The sequence below is a fragment of the Anomalospiza imberbis genome, chromosome 10, assembly GCF_031753505.1.
Source record: "Anomalospiza imberbis isolate Cuckoo-Finch-1a 21T00152 chromosome 10, ASM3175350v1, whole genome shotgun sequence".
Classification (NCBI taxonomy): domain Eukaryota; kingdom Metazoa; phylum Chordata; class Aves; order Passeriformes; family Viduidae; genus Anomalospiza; species Anomalospiza imberbis.
In genome coordinates, this window is record NC_089690.1 from 25031849 (window position 1) to 25056948 (window position 25100).

The 25100-nt window shown below is 50.0% G+C and overlaps 1 protein-coding gene across 1 annotated transcript; it reads left to right on the top strand.

The window, feature by feature from the left end:
• The first annotated feature begins 62 nt into the window (after positions 1-62).
• On the top strand, positions 63-24518 carry LOC137479539 (opsin-3-like). Its single transcript, XM_068200053.1, has 4 exons — positions 63-381; positions 2826-3154; positions 20850-21083; positions 24237-24518. The coding sequence occupies exons 1-4, from the start codon at positions 63-65 to the stop codon at positions 24417-24419; spliced, it is 1065 nt and encodes a 354-aa protein (XP_068056154.1). The 3' UTR covers positions 24420-24518.
• The last annotated feature ends 582 nt before the right edge of the window (positions 24519-25100 follow it).

Sequence of the window (25100 nt, forward strand, 5' to 3'; positions counted from 1 at the left end):
AGCCCGGGCGGGGGCAGCGGAGCGGCGGCGGGCGCGGGGCGGAGCGCGGAGCCAGCGCGGGGATGCCGGCGGCCGGCGCCGCTGCCGCCTGCGGGGACGGCCGGGGCGAGGCCGAGCGGTGCCTGGGCCCCGCGGGGCGGCTGGCGGCCGCCGTGTGCCTGGGCGCCGTGGGCAGCCTGGGCTTCTGCAGCAACCTGCTGGTGCTGCTGCTCTTCTGGCGCTTCCCGGCGCTGCGCTCCCCCATCAACCTGCTGCTGCTCAACATCGCGCTCAGCGACCTGCTGGGCTGCGCCCTGGGCACCCCGCTCGGGCTGGCCGCGGGGGCCGCCGCCGCTCCGGGGGCCGCCTGCGCCTGGCACGGCTTCGCCACCGCCCTCTGCGGTGAGTGGGAGCGCGGGGCTGCGGGGCTGCGCCCGCCGAGCGGCGGCTGTGCCCGCCAGGAGGGGACGGGACAGCGCCGGGCAGGGGACGGGACAGCGCCGGGCAGGGGACGGGACAGCGCCGGGCAGGGAACGGGACAGCGCCGGGCAGGGGACGGGACAGCGCCGGGCAGGGGACGGGACAGCGCCGGGCAGGGAACGGGACAGCTCCGGGCAGGGGACGGGACAGCGCCGGGCAGGGAACGGGACAGCCTTGGCAGCTCCGGGCAGGGAACGGGACAGCGCCGGGAGGGGACGGGACAGCGCCGGGCAGGGGACGGGACAGCGCCGGGCAGGGGACGGGACAGCGCCGGGCAGGGAGCGGGACAGCGCCGGGCAGGGGACGGGACAGCGCCGGGAGGGGACGGGACAGCGCTGGGCAGGGGACGGGACAGCGCCGGGCAGGGGACGGGACAGCGCCGGGCAGGGAACGGGACAGCCTTGGCAGCTCCGGGCAGGGAACGGGACAGCGCCGGGCAGGGAACGGGACAGCCTTGGCAGCTCCGGGCAGGGGACAGAACAGCCCCAGCAGCTCCGGGCAGGACACAGAACAGCCCCAGCAGCTCCGGGGGGACGTGAGAGGCCAGGGCCAGCCCGCAGGTGCCGTGGCTGGGTGTCCGGGAGAGCGGCGGGTGCGATGGAGCTCGGCCTGTGCCTGGGGAGGGGACACCCGACACGCCAGGAGCTCAGGGCGGGGGGGAAACTTTCCCGGCTTCAGCGGTTGTTTTGCTGGAAAAAGCCCAGGCAGCGTTAAGTGTGAGTCCTCATTCAGGCTCCACAGGGTGTTTCCAGCGGCTGAGGAAGAGCTCTACAAACTTTAAAGGATGAAAACGGGGATGGAATCAGCCTCGTTTGGGTTAGAAAAGACCTTTAAGCTCACCGAGTTCAATTTCTGCCGCAGCACTGCCAGGCCCACCACTAAACCCTGTCCCTGAGTGCCGCATCTCAGCGCGGGCAGCCCTGAGCCCCCACGGCTGCGGCTGCTTGGAAATCTGGTGGCTTCCAGCCCTGCCCCCAGATGCCACTGGGCAGGACAGGCCGGCAGAACAGAGCAGCCCTGTGCACCTCCACCTTTAGCCAGCCCTGTCCTCAGCTGCCAGCCGGGCACCCAGAGGGAGAAAGAGCCCCGCGCAGTGCAGGGGCTGTGGGGATGGCAGGTACAATGTACGTCATGTTATACATAACGATAGCTCGTGTGTTCAGGCTACCCAGTGCTGACAATCTCTCCCAGCCTGCTGTTCCTCTGCAGACACTGGCACACATCGGTGGTGCTCTCCCCTAGCCAGCATTCACATGGAGCAGAGGCTTTACCAGCAGAGCATCCCTCTGCCCATCAGAACAAACCTGAACCTCCCCAGGAACACAGCTTAGCCTGGCATCGAGGCTTCACACAGCCACTTAGGAGACACTGACACTGCTTATGCACACTCTAAAGAGATATTTGCAGCAGCTCTTTGCTGCCGTCTCTTTCCCTCATGAAGTTATACAGGGTAAAAAGCCAAATTTGTGCATGTAAAACCTTTACTTGGCAAGGAAAGTTCAGCAGGAGTGTGTCAGCATCCAGCAACGTCCCCTTGTACCTGCCATCCCCTTGTACCTTGTACCTGCCAGCAACATCCCCTTGTACCTTCCCCAGTGCAGCCCGGGAGGTGTGTATGGAGGGAAATTGCAAACTCTAATATCAGCTTCAGAAATTACCTCCGTCCAGCATTTCTGCATGCAAAAGAAGCCTTTGACTTGCTGCTGGTGGTTTTATTGTCCCATTGGCAGTACCTCAATTGCAGGAGACCCATCACTGTCTCTGTAAAGGCTCACAAGCTGCCTGCCCCCCTGAGGGGGGCACTTGCTGGCACAGGGGCTTCAGAACGTGGGTTTAACCTACAGGTCTTCATTATGCACAGCATGAAATCCTTATGAAAACCCTGTGGGGCTGCACTTCCCCAAGAAGGCCTCAGAAGGCTGCACTTCAGAGCTGGCAGAAGAGCACCAGATCAGCTCCACACTTTGGTCAAATCTAGATATTAATCTCGAATTTTACAGGTGCAGACAGAAGCAAACCTGATGGAGAAGCCAGGATTTTGCTGCAGGTCACACACACACACACACACACACACACACACACACACACATATCCATTCAGACAGTTGTGCTTAATTATTGATCAGCATTTCTGGCTGCCTGGCTTTGGCTGCACACTGTTTAAACACCCCCAGCTCTTGGTGAGTGGGGTCAGGCTCTCAGCACCTCTTGCTCATAGGGGGAAACCTCCAGTCCCAGTCTTTGCCCACCTTGTTTCCAAAGCCAGTGCCATCAATCTCACCCATGGCTTGAAGTATTTTTTTGGGAGGCAGAGCAAAGCCTTCACCCATTCATTTTTTGCTGATACAAGGGTCTGGTTTGACGCAGGCATCATCTCACTCATCTCCCTGGCTGTGCTCTCGTACGAGCGCTGCTGCACCATGACGAGGACAGCAGAGCCTGACACCACCAACTACAGGAAAGCATGGACAGCCATCATCCTCTCCTGGACATACTCCCTGCTCTGGACTGTTCCCCCGCTTCTTGGCTGGAGCAGCTATGGGCCAGAAGGACCAGGGATAACCTGCTCTGTGAACTGGCATTCCAAGGATGCCAACAACGCATCCTACATCATCTGTCTTTTCATCTTTTGCCTCGTAATCCCTTTTGCCATCATTGTCTATTCCTATGGGAAGCTGCTCTGGGCTGTCAGACAGGTAAGGTGATTCCTCAGCTGCCTTTTGGCTGTGACCCCAAACCAGGCAGAAGCTGATGATCCCCATTTTCCACCTTTAGAGCTCCTCTGCTGTCAGATGTTCTGCCACCCCTGGAAATGCCTCTCCCGTGGCTGTCCTGGTGACAGGCTCCAGCCTACCAGGGCTTTAAAGTCATACTCAGGTGTGTACAGCTGGAGGTGATGCCTTGGAGGGGCTACCTAGAGCAGAGGCTAGGCAAGATTCAGAGAATAAAGCGGGTATTTATTGAAGGCACCCTGGGCAGTCAGAAGCCTCCCAGAGGCTGCACCCAAGCTGGACAATGGGCACCAGTTTTTCAGACACTTGTGAGTTTGGTCCATTCACATGTCAGGGGTTAATGCTCCAATTACAGCTTCAGCTAATGAAGTCATTTACCCCCAGTTTGCTCCCCCCAATTCACTTTTGTTTGTCCTTTTTGGTGCCTGAGGCTGTGGGGTGTCCTTGGATCTCAGGCCCAGAGGGATTGTTTTGTCTGACCACAGTGTGAAGACAGTAAGGAACACTCTGTATGGAGTTTGGAGTTAGGCACTAATGCAGCACAGGACCTGAACAATAGAAAAGCTAAAATCCTAAGGCATCAGAGGTCCCTATGACAGTATCACAAATGAGGGAAGTTTGCCAGAGCACTCTAGATACTTCCAATTACCCCTAATTAAAACTAGGAAAGATTTACCTACCTTGATGTGATTAGTCCTAGGATTTAAATCTGCAGGAATGCTGTGGAGAGAGGTGAGCATTATCAGCAGGTGCAGCATGGTCAGTGGAGAGTGTGGGAGCGGTGATTTCCGAAGATCAGTGCTTCTCTTCTGAAAGCAGGAAAGGGAACCCTGCAGAAAAAGGCTGCTAAGAAAATGGTCACATATAACCAAGCTGCTGGTGGGATCAGGCGAAGCAGGAAGATGTAACTAGACAAATACAAACTGTAAGACAGACCCATGACATGAGGCAGATAACCCTGGACACAAAGCAAAGCCAGTCCATAAATGACCATCCTCGATTCTTTGCTTTTTTTCTGCCAGGGTCAGGATTAAATGTGTGAGACGGAATTTCTTGTTGGGACTGAGATGTGTATTAGTTCTTATCTATGTCACAGTCTCACAGACCCCGAGTTCTACAGCACTTCACTCTAACAAACTAAAAATGGAGCCCCATCTCTCTCTCTACACGGCCTTTTAAGGATAAACTGTCCAATTAAGAAATGACACCTCAATTATTTTTACTTTTAACCCAGTAACCAACCACCCGTGCCCGCAATGGGGACTTTTTTATCCGATCGCACAAAACCACCCAAACCCATGGAGAAGAAGGTGAAGAAGAAGGCCCAGCCTCCACCCTGAAACCTCCATCTTGCTTTATAGATATTACTGTATTCTAAACCCTTAAAGTGTAAGTTTTCCACTGTGTGATATCACACACTCCTATTCAAACTCCACACCCACAATCCCAGTGCTATCATTCCATTTTGGACGTTTTCTCCACAGCCTCAGGTCAAGTGCAGTGGTCTCTTGGGGGTCAGTGCCTGTCAGCACAGAAAGTCTCAAATTCTCAGCATCCAGGGTTCCAACAGACCATGAACTTTTTTTTTGCTGAGATAAGAAATAGTAGCTTTAAACATTGCTACCCCAGTGGAACATTTGGTACCAAACACCATCAGGACAGCACTGTCAAACAGCTGGAAATGCCAGTGCAGAGGTTTTTCCTCCTTTGTGAAGAACATCTGCCTTTAGCCACGAGTGATGGACCAGCACTGGCTGCTCGTGGCACGGAGATGCTGGGAGAGACTGGAGAGCATGGCAGCCCCCCTTGGGGACCAGTCTGTGGACAGGCAAGGACTGTCCCAGCACAAAGGGATCATTTACCCCCTGAACACCTCCACACTTGGCCCCTGCACCCTGGAGCCACCCCAGGCTGGGCTCCAGCTCCATCAGTGTTCCCAGACCTGGCTTGGGCTCACCTCGTACAGCGAGCGCCTGAAAGATAAGAGGGAATTAGATAAAGATCACCCCGTGAGACACATTTGCAGATGTAAACATTTGATTTAAGCTTATTATTGCTCAGGGACTTTGAGCAGGAGCAAATGAAATCAGTGGAGATGTTTAAAATAATCCTCATACACCCCCAGCCCATTGTCTTTTTATAAATACCTTTCATTCCCCACGAAAGCCAGCTCAGTCCTCTCTGGTCACCCTGTGCTGGGAACAGCTGCTTCTCCTGCACCACCATGGACCAGTCTCCTGAGCACAGGCAAGGGCTGGTTTTCACAGGACTTCAGCCTTTTTCTATCTCTTAAGGCTAAAAATACTTTTAGAGGTGCCGCTTGTTGCAAGGTATTCACAGCAGCTGGGACTGGAGCAGGTCCTGCCTGCAAGAGAGGCTCTTCCTCTCCAAAGTTCCTCCAAGGACAAGAAACAGCAAGCAAACCTGCTTTCCTGTCGAGGTTGTGCTGTCTGATGTGTCAGAGTGATCCCCAGAGCCGGGACAAGCTCTGCTGCCTCTGCCCTCTCCAGTGCCAACCTTTGCTTCTGCTGCAGCTGCACCTGTGCAGCAGCACTGCAGGGTGGAAGTTTTTACACTAAATACTCTTCCCACTGATGCAGCCATCACAGGAAATGTTGCATTTGGGCTCAGGAGAGTTGTGTGTCTTCAGGACAGCTGTGGACATGGAGCAGGGTGAGTGACAGCAGCAGTTCAGGCAGCAGCAGAGCTCAGCAGAGCCCTCGGTGACTGCAGTGGGATCTCTGCAGTGAAGGGAACTGCTCCACCAGGGACCACAGTGGCATGGAAGAGGGACAGTGTGGTGGCAGCGGCTGTCACCCTCCCTGTCAGATGGGTGACCACTCTAAAGGTCAGGAGCTGTCTTTCCTGTGCTCCCTGGTCCTGCAGAAACCCCCAAACAAGGGGAAATAATACAAAATTTGTTCTGTCTGGATCGAAATGATCCTTTCAGGAAGGGGGATTTTCCACAAAGAGGGAAAGTCAGAACTGGATGGTCCTGTGGATGCACCTGGGCTCGTTTGGGAAGCCAGAGGAGGGGGAGGTGCAGAGGCAGAAGCCCCAGAGCCTCTCTGCTGCCTCCCATGCCCAGTGCCATGCCTGTTCCTGACCCAGGCTGCTCCCAGCTGCTTGTGCTGCTGCCCAGGATCCCCCAGGGGCAGCAAGGTGCAGGAGCAGCAAAATCCCTGGTGTGTGGAAGAGAGAGAGAGAAAAACAATGAACAAAAATAAGCTTCACATGCCAGCTTAACATTCAAGGAACTGAACAACAGACGTTTGTGCTTTTAGTGGATCCTAAATTATAGGCAACACTGTGTAAGCCTTTAATGGTGCTTTCAGCTCCTGCCATGCATATCTGCCTGTAAGTGAGATTATCTGCACCACTTACAGGAGTACAAGTGTGCTGGGAGATCAGGGTGTTTGCTTTCAGCCAGGCACGAACAATTGTATCCTTTCGCTTGACATTTGTATTTTCATGCTCTGATTTCTGGCCTGAATGTCATCACGGGAGATTTGCAGGGATGCTGAAACCCTGGGAAATCGGTCCAGGCTCCCGCTCCCACTGTATTGCTTCAAGGTCAGTTTCCTTAAATTTGAAGAGAATTTTCACCAAGAGCAGATCTGCTTTTCTCCCGTGTCTTGTTTGAGGCTGGCAGGGAATGGCCAGAGGGAAGGGTTTGCTCTGAGCCATTTAAAATGAATTCTACAGGAGCTGGGATGTATTGCAGCACACTGCCAACAATAAATCTGAATTCTGAAAAGAACCATTAGAAAATGAGGGCTTTCTAGGTTTCCAATGCCATTGACCTCTAGTCTTAATTATCTTATTTCTGAGAAGTCTTTCTGCTTTGATAGAAGTCTCACAGCTCTCCTGTGAAGGACTGTGCAGGGCCCCAGAGGAAGCAAAAAGAAGGCTGCAGCTTTCCTGGGGAAGCAAGGGCAGGATGCAGGTGTGTCCTGGCAGACAGCTGGGCGAGGGGCTTCATCTCTGCTTCCTTGGCTTTGCCACAGTGCCCCAGGGATGGCAGGAGCTGGCTGTGCCCCCCATGTCCAGTCCCATTCTTGAAAGGCAGAAATCTGCCAGCTGGGGTTTGCTGCAGGGAGCAATCTGCAGAGAGCAGGGATGCTTTAGGATGGCCTTGGTTTTGTCAGCAGAGCCTGTTACTGCTCCTACAGCTGAGTGTGCAGCTCCAGAGCAGCTCACAGCACCCGTGCTCCGTGCCACAGCAGAGAAGCTGTAATGCCTCAGCTCAGATCACTTTGGGAGAATGACAGAATTTATGAAGGTTTGGAAATGACAGAAGTGAAGCAGAGCCTGGGAGGCCAGGCTGAGCAAGCTGTGAGGAGCAGAACAGCAAATGTGCCTCTTGCTCTGCAGAGCCCCGTGCCCCTGGAGGGCCTGGCAGCCAGAGCAGGGCAGAAGCTGTCGGGGTAACCTGTTCCAGTGCTGCTTGGAGCAGGGCAAACCCTCTGGGACCTGCAGCTGGCAGTGCAGGGAGTCTGGATTCATCCTCATCCAAAGCCTCCTGGCTGCTTTGAGAAGCTTGGTCGTGTCTGTAACTTCTGCAAAAGCCCTCCAGCCAGCAGAAACAGTGTGTGTGGACCCTCAAAGACAGCCTTGGCTATGCAAACAATCAATGGGCTGCCAAGAAACAGTAGCTTAGAATTTCTTCTAGTACCAGGACTTGGTAGCCAGCACTGGGTTCACCCCGAGCTCGGGGATGTCCTGAGGAATGAAGGGCTCTCCCTGGCCCTTCCTGTGTATCAGCACTTTGCACAGCCCCGGGTGTGGTGTGCAAAGATGCCCAGTAAAAACCTGTCTGTTGGCAATGAAGAGAGAGGGACTCGGTGTGATAGTCAAAAAATCCGAATTTATTATGAAGTACAACTGCTTATATAGTATTTTAGGGAGGCTAGTAATGTTTTACTACAATGATTGGGTTAAAAATAACATCAACTAACTTATTCATTTTAAACATCTCTTGCTTGCAGAAGTCTGATGTAATTTTCTTTTTCCAGTAAACCCATGTGATTGAATCTTCTCACAATCTTGATTTCATCCTCAAAGTTCTGTTTGCTCTTGCCAAGGCATCCTGGTATCAAATCTCTTATGCTAACCAGCCCCAAAGTGCATCATCTGTCCTGTGCATCCCAGTACCTGTCTGGGCAAATCACCTGGTCAAACATGATCAGCGTGCCAGATTCCAGCTGGAAATAGCCAGCTCACTGAAAGCAGCAAGCACACAGGCAAAATTCATCAATCCTGCAGGAGACAGCCATTCTGCTCCCAGGTTTTGGAACAGCTGTAGTCAGCACGTGCAATTTAAAATGCTTGCTGGAAACAGAGAAATCGTTTTGTGAGCACAGGGGTTAGAAAGTCATTAGCTGGAGTCATTGACAAGCCTGGCTGAGTCCTCTCACATGACTTGTCACAGTGCAAATACAATGGGTCCCAGCTTTTGTGTCACTGTATTACAGTGTGGTTGGGGTTTTTTTCCCTTTAATTCACAGACAACCTACTTTCTATTATCTCCTTGACAAATGAACCTGATCAGTGCAAGGCTCAATATTCTGCTTTTCTGCACAGACTCCTGCCCTGGGTTGAGTCATATCAGGGTAAATCTACCTTGAGCAGTAATGACAGGCAAGGAAGGAAAAGCCAACACCTTGGCATGGTTTCCACCAGCCCCCTGCCCCCTTGGTCCTCATGTGTTATGGAAAAGAAAAAATAGTGCAGCAAGGAGGCCTTTGATGTGTTCCATGTTAATTTCATTACATCAATTAGCAAGTGCTGCAGTTTCCAGTGCAGGAAACAGCTTTGTCCAGCACGGGCAGGAGAAACTGGGGGAGAACAGCTCTGTGTTCCAGCAATCCCCCTCCACCGGCAGGAAGGGGAAGGGTGATTACCCTGCTCCTCCAGCATTAATCTGGACAGCCTGGATAGCCACCATAAACTGAGGCTGAACTGGGCATGTGAGACAGACACATTCCCAAAGGCAGGAATCATGACAGCTTAAGCACTGGAGCACCTCAGACACCAGGGAAGAGAAAATCAGTCTTGAGACAGCTGAGCCCAGAAGACTGAAGAGGGAAATTGTGAAAAACGCCAATCACTTGGTTTTTAAAATTTTAAAAGTTTCATAATAATAAAGTAGTTATAAAAATAGTAATGCAATTAGAGTAATGAAAATTTAGAGTTAGGACAATTACAAGACAATGAAAAGCAAAGAATTACGGACGTCCGGATGCTCTCGGGCACTTAAGCCCAATAAGCATGCCTTGTGAACAAAGGAATAATCTTTAAAAGCAGTAGCCTGTTGCATATTCATACATCTCATACATGATGCATAAATTCCTTGCAAATTAAGAACTTTTCTGTTTTTTGTCAACTTCTTCCCCTTAATCCTGGTGGTTCCATAAAGACAGAGAGAAGGTGGAAGAATGTTTGTCTTTTCCGATGAGGAGGCAGTAATTCTTTATGGGCCCCCATCACTGCCATCTCTGTGTGAAGAGTTTCTTCATTATCTCATCTCTTGTTTGAGCCAGTAAAAAACCCCCACATACATAGGCTCTATTTTAACTACAAAACTACATATACCATACTATTAAAATGTTAATACAGCACTTCTAATCAATATAACGTAATACATAGAGTATTCAATTTAATATATGTAAAAAGCCAATCATAAAATGTGCATTTTTCACAGAAATCACCTTGGGTCAATCCACCCACACACAGGAAAAGCAAGGAATTGTCTTTCCTGGCTTCAGTTGAGTTCAGTGCCAGTGAAAATGCAGCTGGGGATGTTTCTGTATTTCCCCTCTTGGACAGCAGCAGGAGCTCTGCCCATTCAGGATGCTCGTGGTTATCTGGTGTGTGCTGCAGCCTCCCCTGCTCGGAGCTGCAGGAAGGACTCTTTCTCCCGTGGGCAGTGGAAGATCTGATACCTACGTGTGATGCCTTGTGGGGACTACCTAAAAACAGAGGCCAGACAAAACTAAAGGACTAAAAAGCAGTTGAAGAGCCTTCAGGTTCATTTCAGGCAGATGAAGCCCCCCAGGGGCTACACCCAAAAAAGGATGATGGATCAAGGGGTTTCACACTTTTATAAGTTTGGTCCATTTGCATACTGGGGGTTAATCTTCCAATTCCAGCTTCAGATAAGGAAGTTATTGACCCCAAATTTGCTCCCCCAGCTCAATTTTGTTTCCATCTCTGGGGCCTGAGGCAGTGAGGTGTCCTTGACTGCCAGGCCTAGAGAGGAATTGCTGTGTGTGCCCAAAATGGGAAAGCAGCAGCTCACACTGTGTGTGGAGTTCAGAGTTACACATTAAAGAACTGCAGGATTACAGACATGAAGAATGTACAAATCCTGAAATCCCAAGGCATCACGTGAATACAAAGCACATGTGCAAGGAGGGCCAGAGCCCAGGTGCTGGCTCTGGAACAACGGGCAACACTTCCCCTCCTTTGGGATACTGGGATTCCCTGGAGGATTTGCTTAAAGAGGAGCACTGCCTGTCCAGAGAGCTGCAGGGGAGATAACCTCGTGCTGGGTGTGCCAGAGCATGATTTGTCCAACAGCACTCACCGACCTGATGAGCACATTAAGGATTTTTCTAGTTGAAAACAAGGCAGCTGTGATTTTTTTTTTTCTCCTGTAGTGCAAATTTTTTCTGCAGCTGCTTCCAAACCTCAGAAGTGTCCGAGCACAGGCAATGAGGGAAGCAGAGCCTGGTAGGGACAGCAGGGAGCAGCCATGCCCTGCAGGCTGAGCTCCACTGCCCTCCTCCCATGGCTCTCCCTCTGCTGTGTGTCCCAGATAACAATAACTGAGAACTCCACTCTCAGTGGGAAGAGCACACTCTCACCACAGTCACTACTGATTAAAGAATCAGTGCAAGGTGCGCAAGGAGGGCAACCCAGCCAGTGTGAACATCAGTGGTGCTGAGATGTTGTAATAACCATTCTCACTGACAGATGGGCTGTGCAGATTCCGAATTCCAAAGGACATCCCTGCTCAGGGAGCCCCCAAGCGTGGGAGCACCCTGGCTGTGTTACAGAGAACTCAGGGTGTCTTGGTTTGAAAGGACAGGTGTCTGCTAAGGAAGGCAGGAGCCTCCCCTGAAATGGAAAATGCAAACCCCCTCCTTCTGAATTATTATAATTTTGAAATTAAGAGGCTCTCAGGCAAAGGTATGGGAATAGGAATAACAGTTCTTTATTAAGGAAAAAAAAAAAAGAAAATATAAAAATAAAAATGCAGTAATACAAAACTCCACTGCCAGAGTGAGAGCAGGCCCTGGCAGCCTGTGTGTCAGGGTGTGGCAGCAGTCCCATCCCATCCCATCCCATGGTGGCTCAGCCCTCCTGCAGTGCCAGCTGTGGCTCTGCTGGAGCTGGGATCCTGGACAAGGCTGGAGTTTTCCTCTGAAGCTCCAGGGCTGGTGGAGATGGGCCTGGGCTTCCTCTGGGAATGCAGTGGGGAAGAAAGCTGCTCCTCTGGGAATGCAGTGGGGAAGAAAGCTGCTCCTCTGGGAATGCAGTGGGGAAGAAAGCTGCTCCTCTGGGAATGCAGTGGGGAAGAAAGCTGCTCCTCTGGGAATGCAGTGGGGAAGAAAGCTGCTCCTCTGGGAATGCAGTGGGCAAAGGCTGCTGTGGGGTTCCCAAGGTCAGATTGTATCCAGGTAGGAATGCTTGGCTCCTCCCCTGGGCAGAGCATCTCCCCATGGGATGATGGAATTTTCTCAGCCATGCAGGGACACTCAGTGGCCATGAACAGCAGAGATCTCCTGGAGGGAGGATTGGCTGTGGGAGAGATCAAGAGAAAACTGCCCCATGAGCAGCAGAGAACTGCCCCAGCTCTGACAGATGGTGACAGAACACACAGCCCCAGCCACATCTTGCCTTTTCCAACCTCAGACACAGGGACTGAGAAGAATGAGGCCACACCTAGAACCCAGCTACCCCCAGCAGTGCTGCATTGTGCCTGCACTCAGTGCTCCAGCCTTTGCAAAAAACAACCAGGATGAATTATTTTAACATTCCGACATTTGAAATTAAACATTAACCCCATTTAGTGACTACAAGACCTCTCCTTACAGCCCTCTATGTCTGTAACAGGAAGTGAGGGACTGAATTGAGATTTAAATTTTGATCTTAAATCATGTGGTTCACCCTTGAGTGGACAGAGGTGGGTCTGAGAGGATGCTGCGAGCACTTCAAAGGATGTCTGAGCCAGAGAGCTCCTCCCTTGCATGCCACAAGGCCCTCACTGACTCCTCTAGCACCTTCCAAGCCCTCTTAGAAATGAGAAAAGTTACTGCTGCAGAGGTGAAAGACATCAGCACAGCAGATGGAAAAGGATTTCTTCTCTGTCTCCTCTCTCCTCCCTACAAGCTCTGGCAGAGGTGTGTGTTAATACTGGGAACAGCAGCTGCCAGAGAGCCATCCGTAGTGGATGGTCCCTGCCTGGGCTGCGTGATCCCCTGCCAGCCTGAAACCACCTTCCTTTGCTTAGAGCCAGCTTTAAGTGCTTTTGGCCAAATTTCCACAGCACCAATCTTGTTAATTCACTTACCACAGGAGATTTTCCACAGCCTTCATTTACAGGAAAAGAAAAGATGATTTGCAGAGGCAAATCTTCCCCCAGCTCTCAGTGCTGGGCAGCACCAGGAGCACAGCCCCAGGGTCAGAAGTTTTGTTTGGACCCACCACACTGGTGGGTGTCTTCTTGGTATGAGCAGGCAAAGCTGGGATGTTTTGGTGCAAACCCAGCTCATTAAGGCACATGAACACACTCTGCATTTAGGTTTGAAGCTGAGGCAGAAGCATCAGTGGGATTTGGAGCACATTTTGTACACCATGAATGGACACATTTGTCATCTGGTTCCCTTTCCCTAGCACAGCCAAGGGAGGTGGAAGTCTCCACAGCCTTCCAAAAGCAAGGAGATGCTAGGGCAGCCCAAAGTGTGTGTCAGTAACTGAGGGAGACAAAGGTAAAACAGCACAGGAAAAAGGCAGGGGCAAAGGAAATGTGTGACTAGAAAAGTCAGTAATTTATGTGGATTGTTGTCAAGCCTGAGTGATACGAATGTCCTGATGTGGCTGAGGATTCCTCTGCCTTTCCACAGAAGAGAGGGGGCCACCTCAGCTGTGCAGTCACAAACATCTGCTCTTGAATCTCTGCTTGGGCACGGGGCAGGGCAGGGGAGCCCAGAAACCTCCAGCAGGGAAAGCAGAGCAAAAGGGGAAGCAGAGCAAAAGGGGAGGCAGAGCAAAAGGGGAGGCACAGCAAAAGGGGAGGCAGAGCAAAAGGGGAGGCAGAGCAAAAGGGGAGGCACAGCAAAAGGGGAGGCACAGCAAAAGGGGAGGCAGAGCAAAAGGGGAAGCAGAGCAAAAGGGGAGGCAGAGCAAAAGGGGAAGCAGAGCAAAAGGGGAGGCAGAGCAAAAGGGGAGGCAGAGCAAAAGGGGAGGCACAGCAAAAGGGGAGGCAGAGCAAAAGGGGAGGCACAGCAAAAGGGGAGGCAGAGCACCTCCTGAGCGCAGCCAAACTCCAGGCTCAGCTCCCCCAGCCCAACACCTCTCTGCAAAAGAAGGATGGAATTCTGGTTGAAAATATTCAGCAGCTGGATAGCTGCTGAATAGGCAGTTTCTTACAGATGTTTTATTCCTTCCTGTGCATAAGGTGTTCCATTATCCATAAAAATACACTTAGTCCTGGGCAAGAAAGCAAGAGTCAAGAATGCTGTGGTTGTGGAAGGAAGGTGCAAGGCTCTCCACAGCCCTGACAATAATTGTGGGGGGTTGCCCTTGACACTAATTCCCACTGTTTTAAATCAGTTTCCACCCCCACTCTCCCCTGCCAGCTCAGCTTTGTTGGGTGTGCAGCTGGGGCTGGCACAGCTCCCCAGCCTCAGCCAAGGCAGAGCAGGAAGCTCCGCTGCCCCTGCAGAAAAAGGTGCTGCATTTTCTGTGACTTTCAGAGGACTGATAAACCCTTTCCATTTCACATCTTTTACAAAACACACCCCCACCTCACATTCCCCCATTTGCCCCAAAGCATGCAGAAATATATACATAGTATATATATATATATACACACACGTATATATACACATACATACATATATGTATATACACACACACACAAATATATATATATATATATATAAAATTAAATCAGAGGAGCTTCTAACTGTCCTCTTTCATAGAGGAAAGGCCTGGGCCCCAACCAGCAGGGACAGGGCTTAGCTGGTGCTGCACAAAGGGCACTACAATAGGTTTGTCTTTCACTCAGACCAAGGAATTCAGGGTTTTGTCATCAATGATGAAGCTTAGCTTCATGATATGTCAATTTACCAGACCTAGTGCAGGTAATCAGCACTCTGGAGATCTGGGAGGCAGAAGTTCCCCAGTGACAAACCAGCAGTGCAGCTGCTTTTTGCCTCATGTCATCTTGGGTCTCCAGCTTTGCTCTTCCCCATCTGTCCCTGTGCTGTCCTTGAGCGCTCTGCTGGGCTCAAGGCTGCTCCAGCACTATTTTGTGGGGTAAAAGCCCCAGGTCTGTCAGGAGCAGAGCTCTCCTCTCACAGACAAGCATTAGAACAGACATGGAACACAGCTGGCACACTTCTCATTTTCCTGGCAAGGCACTGAATGGATGGGGCTTTGAGAAAGCCAGCGCTTCTCTGGGAGTGCAGGTAACGAGTTGCTGGCTTTTCTGATTGTACTTAGAGGCTTTTAAGCATAATTCAAAGGTTTGAATGTTAGCAATGACAGAAAAAATTTCCTTAGAAAAAAAATCTAACTTGATCTTGCAACATTTCTGCATGGGAGTGTCAGCCATTTATTTCTTCTCCAAGCAAAAATTTTTTTAATTAGCATTAGGACAGATAATGAGATATTGTTAAACCAGCACTGAATGGCTGCCTACTGCTTCAGAACTTCAAGGAAATTCTCCATAATCATAGAATCAGTGAATGGGTTGTGTTGGGTTTGAAGGGACCTTAAAGACCATCTAATCCTAACCCCAAAGGGTGGAGGGTTTCCCCTGAAGCGTCCAATTTAGCTACCTACATTTATCAATTCTTAGGAGCAGGGCACGTGCTGATGGGCAGAGACCACCAGGAATTCTCACATCCTCTTCAGAAGAAATCAGACTGACCTTCAATGCCCAGGCTGTGCAGTTTAATTCCATCTCCAGTGGGTTACGGTCTGGTTCCTCAGTACATGTTCAAGCAACCCCAGCCATGACTTCTCCAGGGCAGAGTGTATTTGTTTTCACAGCTCTTGGGCTCCTTCTGACGAGCTGGCAGTGATGCCTGAAGGTGCTCAGCTGCTGCCACAGCCCAGGGGTGCCTGTGCTGCCCCTTGTGTCTCTGCTTTGCCCACAGGGCTCAGCTGGCATCTTCAGGACAGCACATGCCCACTTTGGTTGAGGTTTTTTCCCCTTTACCTCCCTTATTCTGACATTTCTCAAGGACCATCCTCTTAGTCCCATGAGTGTTGCTGTCAATTCTCCAAGCTCTAAAGAGTGTGGTGGTTTCACAAAAAGGCAAGAGAAAACACAGTCAGGCACTCAGCTGGGATTCTCAGATGACCCTGGAGAGCCAGGAGTTCTTCACAGGGGGCAGAGCTGTGCTCTGCAGGCCTGGAGGTGGCTGGGCAATTTCCATACCCGGTGCTGAAAACACAGATTTTGCTTTCCTGGTGAAGTGATGACTCTGTTCTTTCTGCACAGTGTCAGCAACACCAACCAGGGATTTGCTGTGTCCACAGTGACCTCTGTTTAAACCTGTCCTTATTGTTTGTTGCATTAGTCACTCAGCCACAGCCTTCTGTCTGTGACACCCCACCCCACGCCACACCACGCCAACACTATTTGTGAGCATTTCTGCTCCTGCACTGGGAGGATGGCTGGGTGCAATCCCAATTATGGTCAGTGAGATTTTTAAAAAGGCAAATTAATCACTTCTGCTGGCTGAATTACCACCTTGAGGTGCTTCTCTGCAGGAGAAAACACAAAGAAACTTAGCCAGTAAAAAATCAACAGCCATGGGAAGCGAGAGAAAAGAACATTGTAAGAGCAACATGGGGCCAGGGCTTCCAGCTCCCCAGTCCTGCTGACTCAGTACACTGGCACACACATTCAGCATATAGAAGGTGTGATACAGAGGCAAAATAAATTTTAGGAAACTGAAAAGATCATTTTGGAAGAAACAGAGACTCAATTTCCAGTGAAGAAAATATGAGGGCTATAAAAGCACATTTTTCATGGCTGTTTTCTGTACCAAAACCTACAGAAACAGTGAGATTTCAAAACCAAATTTCTTGCACAGCAGATTGAAGTTTAGACTTTTGACCGAGCCAGAGGCAGAGGACAGTGCACAGCAGGTCAGTGCACGGCCAGGGTACCCCTGTGCCAAACTCCTGCTGCTGCTCACCCTGAGCCAGGAGCAGCCTGGACTGACCTTCCAGCCTCCATGGCCAGCAACAAAGGCAAGCATGGGCCACACTTGTGCTCTTAGCTTTCCTGGGAGTTATCAAGACTGTGGGAAATGGAAACATAGAATCTTCCCCGGACACCGGAGGGTTTGCTTTGCAGCCTTGGGGGAAGCTTGGATTGATGTAAAAGTAAAGTACACAGACATTAAGCAGAAAAAGCATAAACTTATGTTTCTACAGTGGTAAGTAAGAATTTGCCTCAAGAAAGTGAGAAACTGCATTGATAAATGGTGAAGGGTTTCTAGTGTAGGGGTGTAATTGGATAGAGTAGCTAAGAGTTCAGAAGTTATAACAGAAGCATTTGTGTATTTGTGAGACAGGAGCCCACTGGGTAAAAGTACCTGCAGTGCAGCAAAATTAAGTAAAGGTGATAGGTTACAAAAGCAAAATGAACCCTGTGGTCCATTGGACCAGAAAGTTCTATACTCCCTTGTAATGAAGAACTTGTGACCACTTTGAGCTGTGGCTGAATGCCTGCTCCCCTAAAATCTCACAGCCTCTGAGCCTGATGTTTATCTGAGCAATAAATCGTTCTTAGCCCCAAAATAGTCCCATCCCTTTATTTAATGCAGTGATAACAATAAAGACAAAATTAAACTAAAGCCCACAGCACCATTCACCAACATCATTTTTACACAGCTCTTTGCTGTGCCCACCTCCAGAGGGTGATCTGCTGCCAGGCACTGCCCACAGTTACTCGGTGTAGCCAAGTCACCATCTGCTGATGGGGTGCAGCAACATTTCAAGGCTGATGGGTGTGATTTAGTTTTGCAGAAGTTTTCTGCATGGGTGCCAAATATAAATATCTCAGTTTTTCTTGACTGACCAGAGGAGCCTTGTAGTTGAAAGCAAAAAATGCTTCAAGGAGAGTTACAGAAGTGGGAGGATATTCAAAATTTCTGGCCTTGTAGGATGAAAAGAATAATTTCTTGCTGCTGGCAAGGAAATTGAAACCTTTCCTTGCCTACCCGTGAAGCCATTCCCTGGCATCAGCAGTCTGAAAACTGCAAGCTCTTCTCTTTTTTTTAGGAAAGCATAAAACACTTCAGAAGTCAAGAGAGTGATACCTTGGTGGAGTTTACCTGAGCAGGGAGCACTGCCCAGGTGGAACATGCAGCAGCACAAGTCCCCAGTGGCTCTGAGTTGAAGCAGTGGCCAAAAGCAGCTGCTCCTCCCCGTGCTGCAGGGTTTGCAGGTGTGGAGGGCAAGCATTGCACAGCTCCCTGGGACCCCAGCCCTGCTCAGGGCCCTCCTCCCACGCCCAGCCTCACACCAGCCTGACTTCCAGCTAGAAGACATCAGTAAAACATTTGTCCTCTCTGGCCTCAGAGGTTGTTGGGTTTCCTTTTCTGGAATTGAAGGAAATCAACAGAACCAAAGGGAGCTTTTGGTTTTCCTTGAGGTGCTCCACATGCAAGCATCACCCACCACCTCCCCAGGTGTTTCCTGGCATGGAGGGTGGACAGGAGGACCTCAGGAAGGCACAAAGGAACTGGGATTTGTGTGGGGATACACAGCCCTGGCAGCTGGTGCTGATGCCTTTCAGTGCCTCTTGTCAGGAGCCTCAAAAACAAGTGCACATGTGGGGCAGGCACATTCTTCTCTCTCTCAGGATTTTTTTCATGGAGGAGCACAGAGGAAAGAAAGAGAAAACAATTTCTATTGCTGCTCCTTGTTTTTCCCAGGTGGAATGTGTTTGGAGAATTGTTTACCTGGGGTGATTGCCTGGTTGGATTCTGGTGAGGATTGTTTGAGCTGGTGGCCAATCCAACCCACCTGTGGCTGCACTCTCAGAGAGGGCCAGGAGTTGTGAGTTAGATATGGTCGTGAGAACAAGTAGGTTTGTAGCTTTAGTATCTCCTTTAAATAGAATATTAATGTATTATAGCATAGTTCTAATAAAGAAATCATTCAGCCTTCTGAACTGGAGTCACACATCAGCATTTCTTCCCACTGGGTTCATCTGCATTTACAATACACATGATGCAAAATTCAGCCCCTCTCTTGTCTCCAGCCTTGCTTCCACCCCAGTGCAGCTGTTTGGACTTCATCACACAGCCCGAGTGAAGTTTTATACCAAGGCATGGCAGACTCTCAAAAAATGCACACCCAGGGAACGTGCTGTACAAAATTCTTATCAGCTCCATGAGATACAATGGAAGAAGATAAATGTGAACTTTCTGTCTGAGATGGCTGTGAATAAATCTGAGCTACTGATGTCTGTGGGTGGCTCTGAGTGAAATATTCACTTCTCACTAATGGAAATATTTTGATTAACAACTTTATTTGCCTAGTGGCAAATACCACTTTTTTCCTTTTAAATCACAGACGAGTGTCATAAAAGATTTCATTTGCACATTAACAAGATATTTATAAAGTACTTGGTATTTGAGTTCCCTCAGCAGGCAATTACAGATATGTTCTAGATTTTGAACAGTTTTGGTTAGGTTTTTAATTAGTCTCAAGGTGACTTCCAACACTCAGATACATCCCCACGGATTCCCCATAAAACTGCTTGTAATAATTAGTTCCTCGTGCTTACTGCAGCACTTCTCAGCACAGGCATTACACAGCAGTCACGGAAAGGTCTGGTTTTCAAAACACACTGAGACCTAGCAAACCAGGCTGAGGCACGGGCAGCAGTGTTTCTATGCAGTGTGATTTACTTTCGAGAGTGCGTGAGCCCGGAGTCCAGAGGAGGAGGCTGTTGTAAATCACTTTCATTCAAGTGCTGCCTTTGGCATGGACTCAGGGAAGGCAGTTCTCTCAGCCCGCTGCCATCCATCGCCCCCGTGCCTCTGGGTACAGGCACATTGCTGTGTGATCTCTCCTGGCAGGACTGGGGCAGTGGCCCTGGGAGCTCTGGGAGCTGCTGCCCTCTGGTCACACCAGGGCACATTCCCCCTCCTTGCCTCCTGCCCAGGGTACTCCCGTTAAAAACTGGGCTTTGCAGCAAGCTGGAGGAGGCTGTTGTAGATGCAGAGCACTTTTGCTGGTCCTGCTGATGCCTTGGGATTTTAGCTTGTATATATTTCATATTTTTGTAATCCTGTAATTCTTTAGTCTTCAAACTCCACACACAGTGTGAGCTGCTGCTTTCCCATTTTGGGCAGACACAGCAATTCCTCTCCAGACCTGGCAGTCAAGGACACCTCACTGCCTCAGGCCCCAGAGATGGGAACAAAAGTGAGTTGGGGGGAGCAAACCTGGGGTCAATGACTTCATGACCTGAAGCTGGAATTGGAAGATTAACCCCCAGTGTGCAAATGGCCCAAACTTATAAAAGTGTGAAAACCTGTGACCCGTGGTCCATTTTTGGGTGCAGCCCCTGGGGGCCTTTGTCTGCCCTGAAGGCTCTTCAATAAATAGAACTGCTTTTGATTCCCTTAATTCTGTCTGGCCTCTGTTTTTAGGTAGCCCCAAAAGGCACCACTGGCCCAGCTGTCAGGGACACTCCACACAGCACACCAGCCCTGCCCAGCTCCTCTCCGGCCAGAACGGTTCAGGTGACACTGCCAGCCCTGCCCCTAGTGCAGCCACCCCAGGAGCTCCCAGGTGTGGGAAATAGTAAAGGTAAGAAGATTTTCAGAAAGCTGGGAAAGCAAACCTTAGAAACAGAAAGAGCAGAGAAACTTAGAATCAGGTGCAGCTGCTAAGTCTGAAAGTATAAAAGTTACAATAGCACAGCAAGCAAGGACATGAAACAACAGCTTGAGTCTTAGGCTTATCTAAGACAGACCTTAAGACTGCAGAAAAATGTGCTTAGCAAGATAGCAGAAGGTTTTAAGTTTAATACTGGAGTATTGTGTATTGTTAATAGAAAGCAAACAATCCAGCATTCTATGAAGCAGGTGTATGTGTGCTTTTAGTAATTGGCTAAAACAAATGCCTGTAAGCTTTAGCGATGTGCTATTGGCTAAAAAGTTTTTAAGATGCTCTGTAACAAAGAAATCTTTGGCTGCTGCTGGCTGTACCTGAGCTTTGCCATCTTCCCGTTGTCTCAACCCTGTCATGGGGCTGATGCTGCTAATAAAGCTCAAGGAATGTATGCCAGCAGTGCTGTCCTTCTCATGAAATAACCACACCAACACACCAGGCACCCTCGCTGTCCCCAGTGCAGCAGTGCTGATGCCTCCCTGTGCCTCTGTCCTCCCAGGTGAGCAGCATGCACAGGGGGCCGGGCCGGAGCCGGGAGCAGCGCATCCTGCTCATGGTGGTGGTGATGGTGGTGTGCTTCCTCCTCTGCTGGCTGCCCTATGCAGCTGTGGCACTCCTGGCCACCTTTGGGCAGCCTGGCCTCATCACCCCTGCAGCCAGCATCATCCCAGCCATCCTTGCCAAGAGCAGCACTGTCTACAACCCCATCATCTACGTGTTTCTGAACAAACAGGTCAGTGAAGTGCTCTCCTTCCTTCATCTGGATTCCATGTATGCAAGGAGTGAAAGAATAGCCAGGGGAGATAAAGAGAGCATCAGTGACATCACTCAAATCCATGAGAGGGAAGCTCTGAAAAAGGGCTCAGAGGAGCCCATTTATTTGACAAATCTGCACTTTTGGCTGTTGGACAACCAGCTGCCCAGATGTGCAAATAGCAAATGATAGGTCCTTCCTCTCCATTGCACAATTTGACAAAAAGAGAAGAAATCCGTGTTCTGGCAAGAGTGCAAGCACCAGAAATTGTCTGAGGTGACTCAGATACTTGAAGTGTTGTGAGGATGTGAGCTCTTGCTGCCCCATGCCGAGCCCCAGCACAGACATTGCCCACAGCAGCTCCTCCTCCTCACACCACCAGCTCTCTGATTTACTCTTTTAGCCCCGCTCAAATCCTTCAGTCACTCTTTGGTCCTGCTCTCCCCTCCTGAGAGCTGCTGGGTGCCATGAGCAGTGAGGATCTGCCAGAAAGCAGTGCCAGAGGAGCTGGAGCAGGGGAAGCACACAGCAGGCAGGAGCTGGGGTAGCCCCTGGCACAGGGACTGACAATAAAAGTGAGGATGAGCAGAGATCTACAAACAGAGCACCAGAGCTCCTCCAGTCCCTCAGCCAGGTCCAGCCCCAGCAGCCCGTGTGCTCAAGCACATTTCTCTGATCTTTGCATTGCTGGGATTTGAGCAGGTGATTTGAGCATTTGCTTCTGAGTCCAGCAAATCCTCCACTTGAAATGATTTTTGGAAGCTGTTAGGAAGCACAGATAGTAAATTGCTCATTCTCTCATGGAAACAAATGATGATGGTAAAAGATTGATTTCAGTCTGGCTTAAATTAGCTGTGGGTGTTTTTATTGGGACATGAGAAATTGCCAGGGAGTGAAAGTTTCCATGACACCATCCATCATCTCCTCAGCATCCATCAGCTGCACTCACTGCCACAAACAGCTCAGGGGTGCAGTCCCTTCTCTGCAGGATTCCCTGGCATCCTCCCTGGGATAGGAGCCCTTCTTTCCCTTCTCCTCTCTTATTTAGCTTTTGAATAAACTCTCTGATGAAACCTCCTGCAAGGCTGGGGAGCTGTTGCCATCCCCACCAGGGACAAGCCCCAGGCACACACAGGGTAACTCTGACTCACTCCAAACACATCCAGCCCTGGCTACATCCAGAGAGGCAGTTCAGAAATCCCAGCTGATCTGAACATGTGCATGGCTGGAAAGAGCACTCCAAAACAGCACAGACTGTGCAGAGGAGTCTTCTACAGACAATTCTAAATTAATCCTTTTGCTAAATAGCTTGCTGACACAAACAGCAGCTAGACACAAATTAAACTGGGTTTATCCATGTCAGATTCCTGAGGTTCACCATAAACTTTTACTACTAGTGCTCCATACACATTTCATTTTGCTTGTGGAGGGTTTTTTGTGGTGTTTTTGGTTTGGGATTTTTCTTCAATTCCACTTGGTTTCCATTGCTCAGTTAGTATTTGAGCAGCAATCAGTGCTCAGGGTTCTATACTCAGTGCAGAACAAGAAGTCACTAGTCTGGGTTTCTCTGCACCCAGGAGAGAACCTCAGAGCAGAGGATGCTGCAGCCACAGCTGCAGCCACCCAGAAGTGCCAGGCATGGGAAAGCAGGAGGTGTTGGTCCCCCAGAAAACCACATTCAACACCAACAGCGTTCCTGAGGCTGTGGAAATCTGCAGGAGAAGCCTTGACAGCTCACACAGCTGACACTGCCCTCCAATTCTGGGCTATTCCTAACACAAGTCTATGTCCAGGCTCCCCCCACCAGTCTGGTAAATGCTCAGAAATCTCTAATCAGGCTGGATAAAATCTGAGAACAGGCCAGATAAAATAACATTCACAGGCAGAAAAGGCATCCAGGCAAGGACCAGGTGAAGGTTAAACAGACTGAGGAGACTCCCAGTGTAACAGAAATTCCCTGGGGATTAAACAGCTGCAGAAAGGTGCCTGGGAAGAGCCATGTGAGCTTGAGCATGAGGGGAGGGGGCAAAGCAAAACCCAGGAAATAGACAGTACTCCCCACGGGTTCTGAAGCTGCTTCATATTTCAATGCTCAGTGGTGAGAGGCTGATGAAAAATTTATGATTATTACAAAGTTTTTAATCCTGAGAAAATGCAGTTTCTCATTGAGAAAAAGGAACCTCAGCTGATGCAAAAATTGTGTAAAACTTTAAAAAAGCCATTTTCCCCAGCAAGCAAGGCTGCTGATGAAAAACCAGCGTGATTTTTCACTTGGCTGTTGATAACAAGAGCTGTCAGAGCTCGTTGCTAGCAGCTGTGTTGTACGAGGAATTACCAGTAATGTTGTTTTGGACTCTTGAGTGCAGAGATCACTTACCAGCCTTTGACCCTGCAGCTTTAGGGAGGCCATGCACACCATCCACACCACCTACAATACCTATTTTTTCAGCTACAGGCAGTTCCCTTACCTTCATGCTTAGCACTTTCCCTCTGCTCTCAGATACACAGAATGTTTTGCCATGCACCTGAAAAAATCCCTGCAGTTATGGATATTGAACCAACCCCTCTGAGAGCTGAAACCAAGCTTTCATCTTGCCCCTGGTCAAACCCAAATGAAAGCAGCCAGCATCAGTTTCGTTGGCAATTCAGCTGGTTCAATCCATACCACACTCTGAGCAGTGGGATGTGTCCGCAGCGCGAGTGCCGGCCGGCAGCAGTGACTGGCAGCTCCCCCAAACCCCCCAGCAGTGTCTGCCTCAGCTCAGCTCAGTGACAGGTCCTACAGGCTGGAGAACGTTTAGTCCCTTCTATTCTCTGCATTGCCACGAAATCAGTAATATTTGTAATCAATAAAAGCACAGGACGACTGTTAGAGGCCTGCAACCTGTCCCAGAATTTTGCTCATGGCTCTCTCCCCTCTGTGCTACTCTGTTGAGGTCAAGATCTCTTGGCACAGTGGCATATTTTATTCGACAAAACATTTCAACCTCAAATACAAAATATGATCACACCCATGTTGTTCCAGAGCTATCCCAGGAACTTAATTGATACCAAATCATGAGATAAAGCTTGTCTTACAAAACCTGAGCTGAATTAAACTCCTGCTAACTTGCTGTTCTCTTTGTGTGACAGTTTTACAGGTGCTTTGTGGCGCTCCTGAGGTGCAACAAATCCCCCCAGAGTTCCTTGCCCAGGCTAAAAAAGCAACAACACCACCCAGGTTCTGAAGAGCTTCTGCCAAAGCCCAACCAAGCCTCAAAGAGGGATCCAGAGCGTGGTGCTGTAGGAGGGCTCCAAGAAACAACTTGCATGTGAGGAGAGGAGGCAAAGGGCTCTCCAGCAGGGCGTGGGCAGCTGCAGATGGGCTCTCTCTCCCTGCTCTGGATTCTGCTCCTCCAAAAAGTCTCACGTGGCTTTTCAACACAAACCTGGATAGATCCTGATGAACTATGCAGTTACAGAGCTCTACTAAAATTTCAAGTGCATGCATTGGTTATGTTTCAAACTTTAGAAATTGCAGCTGAAGCTTAGGAGAATAAGTCTTTTGGGGACTTTTCTTTTTAATTATCACCTTACAGAGTTACTGCACCAAAAGATAACTTCCCCCCAGCACTCAATGAAGAAGCAACTGTGAATGCACAGCACTCAGCTGGGTCAAGCCCCTGTCTCTGGAAATCTCTGGAAAATGCCAGTCTGTGAGCATTAGGAACAAACCAGAGCGACTCCAGCCCTTTGTGAAGGGCGGGTCTGAGGGCGTCTGTGGGGCCAGCCAGCCAGGGAAGGCTGTGAGCAGTGCAGAGCAGCCCTGGGCAGCAGTGGGGACAGGTTGGTTTCACCAGAAGCGTGCCCGTGGCCCCAGCAGGGAGGCTGGGGACCTTCCACAGGACCTTCCTCCTGGGGATCTTTGGGAGGGAAGGGACAGGTGTGCCTCCTACAAACCCAAAAGCATTGGAAAGCTTCAGAAGTGCAGCTGGAGGAAGAATTATAAACAAACAA